Here is a 14,468-nt window from a genome sequence, read left to right on the forward strand (position 1 = left end):
GCCCCGCCCCCGCCCCACTCCGGCCACGCCCCCGTCAACATGTTGCGTTGCCTTGCCGCATTACTTACTGCCGATATTAAGTTATCCGTCAACGCAAAATGTTCCAATGGCACTCGAGATTGTTAGTCCGGGACTCTCCACTTTTACTTAACTTTAAATGTTCATTAATTGTGTGTAAATAAGTAATAGTAGATTAAGCAGAAGTGGACCGTCCCAGTCGTACAAGGAACGGATGAAATGCGCAATGTCTTCCCATAATTTGATAAGACCACAGGCCATTGCTTTAAAATATTGTATTTATAATGTTATAATATATAAAAGATATCTGACGACAGCGGATACGAGAGTGCTAGTGTTTTCACATGTGAACTACAAACTTATCTTAATTACTATCTAATATTAATATTATAAACTAACTAATATTATTGCAAATGTATACATCTCTTTTCACATATATATCACGATGAGTATTTCAGAGCAACAGGTAATGGTAAACGGTACAATGGTTTTATTTAAATGTAGCCTTTGTTTAAGGCGAGGTAACAGCACGGCCGAGGTAAGTGCACACTTTGATTATCTCCGTGTCGCCTTCTGTGGACTTGTTGTTCCTCGGCTTGGGTATCTGTCTGTGTCGGCTGCGCACCATTGCATGCTCATCGCTCCGGCCCCGGCTCGCATCCTAACATTAACCGGACTGTGGCTAATTCCTAACACAACCTTTTGTATTTAACCAGGTGATGAACATTTGTTGCGGTAAGTTACATCCGAGGTGATTACAAACATTTATTGTTTATTTTAGTAGCCGCTAGAAAGTTTTGCGCGCACCGTCATATCTAGTACTTGATTAGTTATCGGTTGGAGTAGCGCGATCGCCGCTCGATGTATTCTTTGTCAGGCGCCGCGCCGCACGCGTCCGCACGCGCCCGCACGCGCCCGCACGCGCCCGCCCCCACAACACCGCTGTGTCTTATCAAGATGTCGGAGCGCTCGCACCAAGCGACAGGTAAACAAACCTAAATCATTTACACTTATCCCTAGTAGTTTCTGGTTATGTGGCTTATTTATTTATTATTTTTATTATCTCTTTTTTTATAATTTTTTTTTGCATTCACATGTGATTTCACTGCAGATTTTTTTTGTTTCCCTAGCAATTCATGTTTGAATACGGTAACTTCGCTCGTCTTATCGTTGTGTGCATGTTCAGTTAGGTCAGGCAAAGGCACATGTAAAATATCGACGTCGGAACGGCATGTCACATTTTCATTCATTTTTAATGCATTTAGCATAAAAGATGCGCATTTCATTTATTGTTTTGTTTATTTTTGAGTATTGGCCAATTTAGTAGCGATTCGAAGAAATAGGGGCATAGAGTCGCATATCAATGATGTATATGATTATCACAGATAGAATAATAAAAAGAAAATAATGTCTTGTAACATTTCCTTTTTCCTCTTTGCCCGCATGCCCTAAATTTTAACTTTTGCTTATCACTCTATTTAAATATTTGTCTACATCTTTTCCAAACTTAATGGATTGCACGAGTGGGGGAGCGAGGTGCTCAGCCCGGAGCAGCACCCTGACCCCGCCCCCGCTCCCGCCCTTGCCTCCGCCTCCGCCTCCGCGTCTGCTACAATAACAAAATCTGTTGCTAACCTGTCCATGCTTTTAATAATTTCACTATCGCTTGTCATTCTTTTGCCCTTGCAGAATCATCCATCATAAAATGCGAACTCAAATACGCCAAAACGTCCATCCCAATCACCCGCAGTTATCTTAAAAAAGAAAAAAGTCCCAATCGTCAAATCTATCAAACTCTCGAAATTAAAGCGGAAAAAGAAATCAAATTTAAACAGGAAAAGAAGCTGGGTTTCAAACCGTCCAAAAGGATCGGCAAAAATGAAGGTAGCCTCAAAAAGATGAAACAGGATATCACGGTGGTCGTAAAAGAAATCTCGAAGCGGGGTCGTAAGAAGAAGGTAACAGAGGAGAGGCAAGGAGGAAACAAGGAGAAAAAATACGTGTGCTCAATTTGCAACAAGCGGCACTACAAGTACAAGCGCAACAGACTGCGTCACGAGAAGTACGAGTGCAACACGGGGCCGCAGTTCGCCTGCGAGCTGTGCGGCAAGCGGTACTCGCAGAAGAAGACGCTCGTCTTCCATCTGCAGCACAAGCACCGCCACCCCGCCACCCCCTAACTCCGCAACCCACGCTTTTTTATTTCCTCATTTTCCGTTTCATTTTATTTTCTTTATATTATTTTCGTTACTGTGACTAATCAATCATGGTCTCGCTCGTAACATGCAAACATGGATTGTTATGAGAACTCAATTTAAACATGTTAAACGATCTTTTGTTGAAAAAATAACATAAGTAATTAAAAGATGATTACGATCTCATAATTGATCTCGAAAAGTTGCATATTTGTTAAGTTGATTTTGTTTAAGTTTTGTTGCATTAAGCTTAAGCTATGTGCATTTTTTTCTTACTTTTTTCTAAATATATTTTCGTTTCGTTACACAAATTGTTTTTATTTAATGCTTTGGGGTTATTTTTAACGCGAACCATATTAACTATTCATCCGGAGGACGTAACAAAACGTTCTGTACCGTCTTTATTTATTTCAGGTCGAAAGTCGACGCCGCGGCATAGTATTATGACAAGGAGCAAAAAAATAAACGAGGAGAGCGGCAACACCACCACCCTCGCCATTCTCAAGAACGTCACCTCCGCCAACTCCCCGCCCGAGGACGCCAAGGAGAACAAGAGGCAGGCGCAGCCCGTCGCCGCGCCCCCCGCGCCCACCGCACCCGCCGCGCCCGCCACGCCCCCCGCGCCCGTCGAGGTGAAGCAGGAGGCGCGCTACAACGTATTCCCGCGCGGCGGCAGCCAGCTGCCCTGCGCCCAGTACAAGACGGACAAGGGATACCGCTGCCCCAACTGCCAGCGCTGCTACAACGCGCGCAAGAACCTCGTGCGCCACGTGACGCTCGAGTGCGGCCGCGAGCCCCAGTACAAGTGCCCGCACTGCGCCTACAGCAAGCACCGCCGCAACGAGCTCAAGAAGCACATCGAGAAGAAGCACCCCGCGTCCCCGCACGCCGCCGCCCGCGCCGCCCCGCACGCGCCCCACGCGCCCCACGCCGCGCTCGTCAAGTGACGCCCCGCGCCCCGCGCCCCGCGGCCACCACAACACACACCACTCGTGCCTTATTGCTAACTCGATCTTCCTTATAGTTAATGGTATTACTACGTAAAGTTTTATATGAGCCTTGTATACTTATGTTACTATTAAGAACGATTGATATTTTTGGACCATTAAATAACTTTTCGCGTTATCGTGCGCTTTTCATTTGGCCCTCCCCACTCGGCTGCGATCCTCTTATGGGAAGATTAAACTTAGTCGAACGTTACGTTTTGATCTGTGCATGTCTGCATGATTTAGAAGCTTCCGCCTTTTATGATTTCTAACAGAGATAATTTTTTTATATATTTTTTTTATTATAACGCATTTCTTTGGTTCCTTAATTTTATTTGAGCCTTCGGTAGTATTAACATGAGTCAGTACGTAGTGGCGCTTTACTTATGATTTGCAATACCGTTAATGTGTTCCATTACAGAGCTGCACAAGGAGCTCCCCTCGGCTCTGTTGTCGCTGCTGTCGGGCCGGCAGGGCGGCGCGCTCGCCCCGCCGCGCCTGCAGCTCGCCGCCGCTCTGCACTCGCCCCAGGCGCTCGACGCGCTCGCCGCCGTGCCCGACACCATGAAGCCGCTGCTGCTGCAGCACGCCTTCCTGCAGAACAACAACACGCTCGCCCTCGCCGACTACAAGCCCAAGCGCGACGACCACGACTCGGACGCCGAGTACGACGACACCGACGACATCGTGCTGCCCGACGAGACGGAGGCGTTGTACGAGAGCGCGGCGGCCGGCCTGGGGGCGGGAGTGGGGGGCGCGCTCGATCCCTACGAGGCGCTCGACGCCAAGGGCGAGGGCAAGGGGTACGGCAAGCGCGAGGGCAGCGGCTCGGACGAGGCGAGCCGGCAGTTCGAGTGTCGGCACTGCGGCAAGAAGTACCGCTGGAAGTCCACGCTGCGCCGGCACGAGAACGTGGAGTGCGGCGGCAAGGCGCCCGCGCACCAGTGCCCCTACTGCTCATACCGCGCCAAGCAGCGCGGCAACCTCGGCGTGCACATCCGCAAGCACCACCACGACGAGTGGTACGCCTTCGCCAGCAACAAGGTGCGCCGCAACAAGAAGACCTCCGTCTAGTGCTCCGCCGCCACCACCACCACCACCAACACCAACACCAACACCCCGCCCCCCACTTGTACACGACGTACAGGATGTTCTCAGCGGAACCGTTAGACCAAAGTAGATACCTAACCAAATCGGTACTGCAATAATATTTATATTTACATTTTATTAATTTTATTTTTGTTGGAGACGTTTTAAGTTTAATATACACTAAAGATAGATAGATAGATGTAATGAGCACATTCCCTAACGGCTTAGCGTTAGTTTTGTTGTTTTTGTTGGAAGAGTTTATTAAGTTAGTTAAGACTGACCCTCGAGTATTTCTTTCGAGACAGCACCCTGGGACTCGGGCGAGCTGAGGCCGCACGAGCCCGCTGCAACCTGCTCCAAACTGCTCCAAGTGAAGACGCTCGAAATGAAATCACATTTTCATTTTGGACAAACCGACTCGAATTTGATAGTTTTAATGTCCTGACATTCCTTGCAAGGGATAATTCCAAATTTTATTAGTGCAATGGTATTAAGTAATTTTAGTGTATTGTGTTTTGTTTTTAGATAACATTTATATAGAAAATCCTGCAAATGCAATTTTTTTTTATCACGGGTAGAGTTAGTTCGCCTCATAGAGGCCGGCGTTACTCTGACGACGTATTTATTGTTGATCGTTCGATGTGGCCGTCGTCGAGAACATTGTTCACTCTCGTCTTCCCAACATTGTTAGTAGAAAATCCAAAGTTAATTAATGTTATAAAGAAATTGTTTATTAGGATAGTTATAGCGGAGGCGGGACGATGCGAACTGAAGAGAAAGCTCAGAATAATGTGCCTACAATGTTACCTGTAGATAAATATTATTTATTATGTTGTTCGGTTTATTGTTTCGGTGTAGTGGGATGAAAGCGAATGTGTTCAAAAACTGCTGTAATCATGTATGTCGGTTGATATTAGCCTCGATATTGACATCGCAATAACACTTAGCATATATTACTGTTGATATTTTTGTTGACCTAGGATAACAGAGCTATTTGACCAAAGTCAGTATTAGTTTATTAGTCGTCGCGGTGTGAGGTACTGATGCGATACCGATGATGGCTTACCGTTTGGATGTTTTCAAAGTTTACATTGTTTGTTAATATTATTGGAAAACTAGTTAATCGATTAGTGTGATTTTTATATGAATATATTGGGGTTTTACTTGGTAGAAAAGTTGAATATAATAAAAATATAGTGTACCATATTTGAGTTTCTTTTCGCTTTTTATTGCAACCATTTTCCTCATTGTTCACTTTTTGTTTTAATTTTAGCAATGTTTAGGTAAGTCGCTGGATTCCGTTAAGTATGTTTTTGTCTAACCGCGCATGCTTGCATGTGGCCTGCTGCACCTCACCGCTTCTCTTTTCGCCTCGTGCATGAGTCCGATCGTTTTCCCTTTCTTTTTGTTCATACTAATATAATTAATAATTTCAGGTAGACGAGAAAGCCCGTGACTCGGGAGACTACATTTATTAACAAAGTGTATCGAGGGTGGGCGATACAGACCAAAGCCCATCCATTTGTTGGTCGTGGTGCGGGTGGTGCGGGTGGCGCGGGTGGCCGCCTGCCCGCCCGCCAGCCACAGCCCGACGACACGCGGCTCGCTTTACTTCCCAATAAACGTTTTGAGCTCCTCCTTGTTTTGTTTCTTTTTACTTTTCCTTTCGCTTTCGTCACAGCACTCGGTGGTCACACTCACAGTAGTATCTAGTCTATGTACGTATCTATGTATGTGTATGTATTATGTATATTATATATAGTATGTATTTATGTATGTATATATGTATTCGTATGTAATGTTTGCTTGTTGCGTGTGTTGTCGAGGGCGCGGCGTTATAGAGCGCGGCATGACGTGGTGGGTGACGTGGGTTTCAGGGCCGGAGGACGTGTCGTTCTCGCGCATCGGCGGGCTGTCGTGGGAGCAGTGGTCGGCGCGGCTGGCGCTGCCGCTGTGCGGCGGCGTGCGGGGCGCTCGCGAGGCGGCGCGGGAGCCGCGCGACGGGCGCGACGCGTGCTTCGCGTGCCCCGACTGCGGCCGCGGCTACAAGCTGAAGTCGTCGCTGCGCAACCACCAGAAGTGGGAGTGCGGCAAGGAGCCGCAGTTCCAGTGCCCCTACTGCGTCTATCGCGCCAAGCAGAAGATGCACATCGCGCGCCACATGGAGCGCATGCACCGTGAGCTGCACGTCAAGCCGGAGCCGTACATCAAGCAGGACAACGTGGACGCGTGCATGTAGCGTCCGCCAGATTGTGATAGATGTGATGCAAGCCTTGTGATAGTGGCGCCGGTGACGCGCTACATACCTACCGTACGATTTTTAAACTCATGACGAATTACTGCTAGTATTCGCGCTGATTGCACTATTTGCAGCGGTGCTACCGACTGTTGCATTTATTCACTATACGTTAAGGAAAGTGATTTCGTGTCTAGGTACGCTTTTTTAATTTTTTTTATATATTTTAATATGTACAGCATTTAAACTGTATTTTATCATTCCTGGTTTACTCGAGTAGGTAGGCGTTAGATTCGATAGACGGATTTCCTCGCGCAGGAAGCGTAGTTTGTATTTGTTACCAATCGCAGTTACTATTTGCTAAATGAAGACGACGACTTTTGGGGCGGGGAGGCGGAGCCGCCGCAAGCCCCGCTGGGCCGCGCGGTGCCGCGGTATCGTCTTGTATACCTAGCCTAGTTTTAATCGAAATGAAGCTATTTTCGCTTAGTTAGCAAGCTCTAGTTCTTTGCCATAATGCATGTTCCATTATTTTGTAATACTCAGATAAGTTAATTTTTAATGGATTATTTTTAGATCTCTTTACGTGTAATGCATTTATATTAATTAAGAACTCATTTGAAATTATATTTTGATAATGTAACGCGATCAATTAGAGAAGCTCTCGATAGATAAGTTCCTCGTGATGAAGTATTTTAGTAGAGGTTTCCTCGACTCCGGGACCAATGCGGTTGTTCAGAGACGTCTCTGCGAGTGCCTTATGTCGTAGTTGTTGACGTGGCCACTGCCATTCAAATATATATTGAAATCGTACACAAAATGTTTGTTTGTTACGTTTGATGTTGTAATGAATCTTCCACGTAGTTACTCTTAAGTATTTTATACATTACCATTTAGGAATTATAAGAATTAGTCTGTAGTCGGGTAGGCAGATATACTCAATCGATCAAAAGCCGCTTTATTTTATAATTTTAAAGTTAAATCGTTAAAATGTTCCTCAAGATGTGTCGTATCGAGATTGGAATGATGTATGTGTGAAATGAATAGAAGACGCATAGAAAGTAACTTGCCATTGAGTATTTCTGCATATTTACTACATTATTATTAGATATCCGTCGGAGTTACCATCGTACAATCAATGTAGAGTTCACAAAGTACAAGCATGCAAGTCAATTCAATATTAATAAGTGCCTTTGAAACGTTAGTCATTAGGATTTAAAACATTTCAATGCGATACATTGAAATCGATGAATATGTAACTTGTTATTGCTAAATATCTAGGTTGTGACAAACACGTTCGCACCGTATCATTCGAATTCCTGACAATAATGAGTATTACATAGCTGTGATAAAGATACTCTCAAATATAAGTAGAGCGAGTCGGCGAGCCGACATCTGCAGGCCTAGTGATATGTCCTACAATATTTGCTGAAACTAAACACAATGACATTGTCAATAAGAAGTTGCAGTGATTTGAAATGCATTTGATTGTATTTTTATAACCTTTTTTGTATTTTTAATAAAGTTGCTATTCTTGATATATATTTGTTTCAATGTGAATTATTGTCATCGTCACCCGATTGTTTAGTTGTAAGGGCTACAAGTAGAATTAACCTTTTGGGTGTATTGAACAAACTGTATAAATAACCGCATCTATTAATTATAGCTATTGTGTATATATTTTTATTTTTAGAATAATGTTATGCATGTGTCATATCCTAATCCTACTTGACTTGCTAAACTTAAAATGGAAAGTGTACAGTTGAAGGGCCATTTCCAATTTAAGTTTAAATCGGTGAATTCGGTGGCATGCTCTCTGGAATTGAGATACAATATTTAGATAAATATCGATTAATACCCTTAGACATTGATAAGAGCAAATTAATGGGAGACATGGTGCATTATCGTACGCTTGCGGCACAATATTTTCCTACAAAATATGGTGGCTTGGCTTCGGCACACGGTGGTAGCGGGCGCTTTGTTTATTTGCACGTATTTATTTTGTATTTGCTCACTTTTCAGTTGCACAGTTGTACTCGCCTTATATATTGGGTTACGGTACGGCGGGGCTGGCGGGCGGGTGCGGGGCGGCGGGGGGCGGGGGCAAGTCGCGCTGGACGCTGCACGAGTGCGGCGACTGCGGCAACAAGTACAAGCACAAGGGCTCGCTGCAGCGGCACATGAAGTACGAGTGCCGCAAGCAGCCCAGCTTCAAGTGCCCCTACTGCGTCTACCGTGCCTACCAGAAGCACAACCTGCTGCTGCACGAGCGCCATCTGCACAAAGACCTGCCCGAGAAGGTCGACTTCGTGTCCGAATGACCGCCCGCCCCACAGGTCTCAGTACGTTTGACCTTCACTAACCGCCTTTCTAACGCCCACACCGTCTGTTGTACAACGGTAACCGTACTAACTCGGCATTCAACTCGTCGTGCTAGCGACCTGTCTGTACCGCGCCTAATTCTACGCACTCATTCACTACTAGCATGCCGTTCTCATCTAGAAGTGGTCACCGTTACTACTAGTTATTCTATATATGTATATAATAAGTAACTGAGACCATTTCACACCATGATTATTTGTTTATACCAAATTGTAATTACAAATATGTAAATATCCACTTCTCTTTTGCAGTCCTTTGGCAGAAACAAAGGAAGCGAAGGATTCTTCTACTTAACTCGAAGATACAAGACACGATTGGCGAGATGCGGGGATTTTTATAATTATTTGAATTTTAACATTAGATATTTAAGAAAAATTCAGTCTTCCCACTAGCAACACTTTAAAAGTTACCTTTATATATAACTAAAAAAACGTTTAGAAAATCTTGTGTAGTCTTGCCATATCAAAGTTTATATTTATACTAGTAGAAAGACATTGTTGAAGTAAACTAATTGTTTGGTTTTATCGTTTTTCAGATGTATTTGGTCTTACTAATAATAAGTTATGAAAGAAAATGTATACAATGGCAGCTGTTTGATAAGTAGTTTTATCATTTTAATGTTCTGCGGGTATAAAATACGTAACAGGTTCGCGTAATGAAGATGTTGCCAGAACATCGATGTCGTTTCTGTGAATGTCTATTTGGAGATGTTAATTTATAAATAAGGCAATTTTGTTTTTGATTTTTACACATATATTATAATTTTGTTACATTTTCTTGTTCTCGTTATAAAATTAATATTAAGCGTGTGTTGGTTGTGTTACCAAAGAAACTTTTATCTATAAATACTAAAATTTTATCGAGATTTGTATTATAGTGTTCAGTATTTCTGTTAACCTATATTATTTTTTGCATTTGTTACTGTTATATAAGTTACCTATAAAGTTCAAATTAATATCCAAGCAATATTTAAAACCAAAGACTCTTCCAGTCGAGTTTAGTTTTGTAAGTAATAAGTGCCTTGAAACCAAAATAATGTTAAGTACCTAAATTATTATTGTTCATAGTTAAGTTTTTATAAAAAAAATATTTTTCACTCAAATTATATTGTGTACATAAAGTTTGATTAGGACAGAGAAAGTAGAGGTTATAAGAGTTTGTCAACTCATTGAATTCAAAGAAAGAATTCGTTATTATAACGTAATACGCACACTTTTTCTACAAAGAAAACTTTTTATACATTTTTTTCAGATTTTATAGAACATATGCACATATGAACATAGCTATAAAAAAAATCGTTTATTCAACATAATATAATAAGCATAATATTTAAGTGTTAAGACCCACCAAAAACTAACAATGAAGAAAACAAGTTTTAAGCTAACACAATTACTGTATACTTTTATATTGTTATAATATGTAAATTATATTAATAATGTTTATACATGGTAATGAAAAGCCAAAGAAATGTGTCTACTATAGTCTAAAATTGTGATACAATAGTATCTACAATAGGGTGTTTTTTACCATTGATTCGATTGATCCTATGGATTCGTTCGACCCAAAGGGAAAACATTCCCATAGGCCGTTCGATCGATGGGCCGTTCAACCCAACGGGAACCACCCCTACAATGTAATTAATGTGTTCCTAATGAGACCATTGTCAATTCTCTATGTGCCTTAACTAAATTTTAACAATATTGTATAAGATATATCGTGTGATGTTTTAGACCTGGTCAGATTTATTTACGTCTGGTAGCTTGTATTTAGCATTATATGCCTTAGTCTGTGCAAGAATTTAGTCGAACGTTGGTTAATTACGAATCAGTCCGGTTATAAATAATTTTAATGTTAACTATTAATTGCACTTTATTATATGGTAATTTCGTTTTGAGAAGAATATACTCGAAACATCTACTCTAAAGCGAATTACCGTGGATACTTGGACATGCTGGAATGTATTACAAGCAAGAGACATAAGAAGACCTAAACTTGGCTGATACAGTTTTAATATATATATTGAAGCAATACTATAGGCAAAATAACAGTTGACGTCGTTAGACGTACATAACTGTTGAATGAAACAGATACTAGACCGCTGTTGAAATAAAATAAGAAAGTTGGAAAGAGCAACCTGTATCAACTGGAGTGTATTTCTAGGCGACGGGAATAAGTGATATCTTGGTAGTAAATAGTCTGTTTTTAACATTAAGGAAAAACAAGGATTGAGTTTATCTACCAGTTCAGTCAAATATGAAAATGATTTTTCTTTGTTGAACTCGTAATTTTCAATTCAATTTTTCGCCAGACGAATATGTAAGACTAAACTAGGCATGATCCAAGCACAGATGAAGCGAGAAAAATGCATAATAGAGGAAAGTAGTAATAATTAAATTGCAATATTTTACTAAGATATAACTTTTGATAATAATGTTACCAAGAAAATGTCATTTTTGTGACAATTGACGCACAAACGTTACGTGACGTACAAACTGTTGATGTATTTTTAGTTCAAATGCATAAAGCGTGTTTGGTTTGATTTTTTTAAATTAATGATTATTATGCATGTGAATAAATGTTCTTGGTTTAATAAAATCCTAGTTTTTCTAATCATCCTTTATGAAATATATTAATGTTATTATAAGGTACAGTAGTGATTTAGTGGGTAGGTAGTTAACAAAGAGCGTCATAGCTATTTAGTATAAAGCTTTTGAGCGTTTGATTTCATTGTTGCAGGTGAGGTGGATTTCTTTAAAACGATGATGCAAAATATGTTGCCTATTGTGCCAATGAAGACCAAAAACTACTGGTCGCGGTATGAAACAAGTTTCGAGTGCGAAAAGTGCAAGAGGAAGTATAGGCACAAGAGCACATACAGACGTCACGTGACATACGAATGCGGCAAGGAACCTATGTTCAGATGCCCTTTCCTGGAATGTACTTACAAAGCGTATCAAAAGACGCACACAGACGCCCACATCAAGACAAAACATAAAGTAACGGCTTTAGAATACAAGCGATGATATGAGCTAAAGTGACGATAACTTTGTGATATTAATTAAAGTTTAAGTAAAACTGACAGTTTTATATTCAGTAACGTAAACCTCTTGATTGGCAAAAAGAACGGTATGCCTAACAAAACAGTGGTGCTCAAATTAATGTATCTAGTTATCTATTGAGAAATGCAATAATTAGTATTTTCAGATACTCGATACACTCGCACAGCTGGCTCGAATTCGGTTTTCCAGACTACGCGATATCTATTCTACGGTTTCTATTATAAACTATTGCATATTTTTAAAAGTCCTAAACGCCAGCAATAACATCTGCTGCACAATTGGGACAGTTAGACCGGTGAAATACCGCGACCAAACAGAAGACTGGCGTCAAGTAGAAGTAATTCCACTTTTCGTCTCATAAGCGTCCCCGCCGGATTTCTAATTTTAGTCCCTTTTTCCCTTTCTACCCATTTCTTAAGGAAAGGATGGGAAGTGGTTTTGTCGAATGAGATTTAGAGTAAAGGGAAATATTCACTTTCTGTGCGTCCCCTCTATTGTCGATTGCATAGGCAGCTATCGCTCCGGTACTTCGGCGAATTCAGCCTGCCGTTTGGTCATTTTCTACCTTATGATAAAAATGTAAAGCCCAAATTGTAATTGTCTTTCAGCATTGGCACAACTCGACATTGACAGGGTAATCCCCTTTAATTGTATAAAATTGTAATTTTGTGTAATGTTTATTTCCTACATAGTCGTCGATTCAGTATATAAAATCCATTTTGTTATACTAGATTAAATAAAAATTAGCTGTCAAAATATTTTATTGTACTTGGGTTGTAATTTTAGAGGTCGTGCCCTGAGTTCCATGATAAAGCTATAAGTCAAAAAATAATCTATTTAATTTTTAAATGACGTTGGTTTGTTAGTTGAATATTGGAATATCAATGGAGATTGTGGCGCCCTCAAAAATATAGGGTTGTTAATTTTCGGTCATATAATTATTTGTTAACACTCTTCTCTGGTAGTTTTACAATTTGTCATAGATTTTGGACATTGGAATTACATAACCATATGATTTTGACATTTCATGTCAGTATGACAAGATTTTGACAAGCCATGGTTAGGTTATGAGGAAAAATCCTTATTATTTTTTAATATAAATGACTAAAAATATTATTAACCTAAGATGAATCGACTACTTTGTATGAATAGGAGTTTTTATAATTTAAGGCAAAACCGAGTCCTTAATTTGGTGCCACCTCTGCTGATTCCGGCAAAAAATATACCCAATGTTTATGTTAGTCGCGGAATAAGTAATGAAAGGAAAAAAATAAGATCAACACTGAATTATATGATAGCTCTCGGTATAGCGACTGTGGGCTTAAGTTACGCAGCAGTGCCGCTTTATAGAATATTTTGTCAGGTTAGTAAAACATGTAATTTTATGGCATTCGAAGATTTTATTGTTTTGTGTAGAAACATACACTGCCAATATAAGCTATTACTTTACTTAATCATCGTTACAAAGGAAACTACGTTCTTGAATCCAACGCTTGAATCATTACAGTACTATACAGAATTAGTTTTTCTATCACACAAGTATTAGCGCCCTAATGTTCCATCAGTGGTTAGATGTAAAACTCTTCTAAGGCAGTTATCATTTTGTTAGATGACAACCCAGCTTTGATCTTTAAATACAGCAAATTTTATTCAATATGTATGTTTGTATAAAATAGGCATACAGCTATGGTGGAACAACAGGACAAGCTGAGCCTGCGGAGACAGTCAGCAACATGAAGGCAGTACAAGAGCGGCCAATTAAAGTGCGCTTCAATGCTGATGTTGCTTCCTCCATGCAATGGAATTTCAAACCACAACAAAATGATATTACGGTCAGTAAAATAGAATGTTACCTATTAAAAAAAATAAGCATTATTTTAAATTTTACATCAAATATTTTGCAGGTGTTGCCTGGAGAGACTGCACTTGCATTCTACACAGCGCGAAATCCAACAGATAAGCCTGTAGTAGGCATTAGTACCTATAATGTCATCCCATTTGAAGCTGGCCAGTACTTTAACAAGATACAGTGCTTCTGTTTCGAGGAGCAAATGTTAAATCCACACGAGCAGGTAACATTACTGCTACCTCAGTTTTTCTAAAGGAAATGAGAAGGAGGGCAATTACAATAACATATGTAAACTTAACCTGATACTGAAATCCATACTGATATTATGCACATTTTGTTGTAGGTAGACATGCCAGTATTCTTTTACATTGACCCTGAGTTTACGGAGGATCCCAAGATGGAGTATGTTGAAGAAATTGTGCTCTCTTACACATTCTTTGAAGCCAAAGAAGGTGTCAAGCTCCCAATACCAACCTTCGTGAAATAAAACAACGCAAGATATAGTGAAATATCCAAGAGACTTTGACAGTGAAAGAATGTAGTTAAGTTTTGTGCAGTATTTAAGAGTTATTTTTAGGCACAAATGTGGAACTAAGGACTTATTCATTATAATTTTTGTTGTAAATGAAATAAAAAGTTTGTGTTTTGAATTGT

At 40.6% G+C, this 14,468-nt stretch overlaps 3 protein-coding genes across 3 annotated transcripts in view; all 3 read left to right on the top strand.

Annotated features, from left to right (window-relative positions):
- Positions 1 to 8,064, top strand: part of LOC106120946 (longitudinals lacking protein, isoforms F/I/K/T) — a 13,870-nt gene extending 5,806 nt beyond the window's left edge. The window contains exons 6-9 of the mRNA XM_013316416.1: positions 3,621 to 4,272; positions 4,577 to 4,658; positions 5,725 to 5,740; positions 6,115 to 8,064. Of these exons, the coding sequence (XP_013171870.1) occupies positions 3,621 to 4,272; positions 4,577 to 4,658; positions 5,725 to 5,740; positions 6,115 to 6,527 (1,163 nt within the window). The 3' untranslated portion in view covers positions 6,528 to 8,064. The remainder of the gene's footprint in view (positions 1 to 3,620; positions 4,273 to 4,576; positions 4,659 to 5,724; positions 5,741 to 6,114) is intronic.
- Positions 810 to 3,339, top strand: LOC106121157 (uncharacterized zinc finger protein CG2678-like). Its single transcript, XM_013316666.1, has 2 exons — positions 810 to 1,003; positions 2,628 to 3,339. Exons 1-2 carry the CDS (start codon positions 880 to 882, stop codon positions 3,158 to 3,160), a joined length of 657 nt encoding a protein of 218 aa, XP_013172120.1. The 5' UTR covers positions 810 to 879; the 3' UTR covers positions 3,161 to 3,339.
- A 4,921-nt stretch (positions 8,065 to 12,985) lies between the features above and the next one.
- Positions 12,986 to 14,464, top strand: Cox11 (Cytochrome c oxidase copper chaperone COX11). Its single transcript, XM_013316665.1, has 4 exons — positions 12,986 to 13,328; positions 13,642 to 13,797; positions 13,870 to 14,037; positions 14,158 to 14,464. The coding sequence occupies exons 1-4, from the start codon at positions 13,092 to 13,094 to the stop codon at positions 14,299 to 14,301; spliced, it is 705 nt and encodes a 234-aa protein (XP_013172119.1). The 5' UTR covers positions 12,986 to 13,091; the 3' UTR covers positions 14,302 to 14,464.
- Positions 14,465 to 14,468: the final 4 nt, after the last annotated feature.

Source organism: Papilio xuthus, unplaced genomic scaffold (assembly GCF_000836235.2).
Source record: "Papilio xuthus unplaced genomic scaffold, Pxut_1.1 DF826945.1, whole genome shotgun sequence".
In the NCBI taxonomy this organism is placed as follows: Eukaryota; Metazoa; Arthropoda; class Insecta; order Lepidoptera; family Papilionidae; genus Papilio; species Papilio xuthus.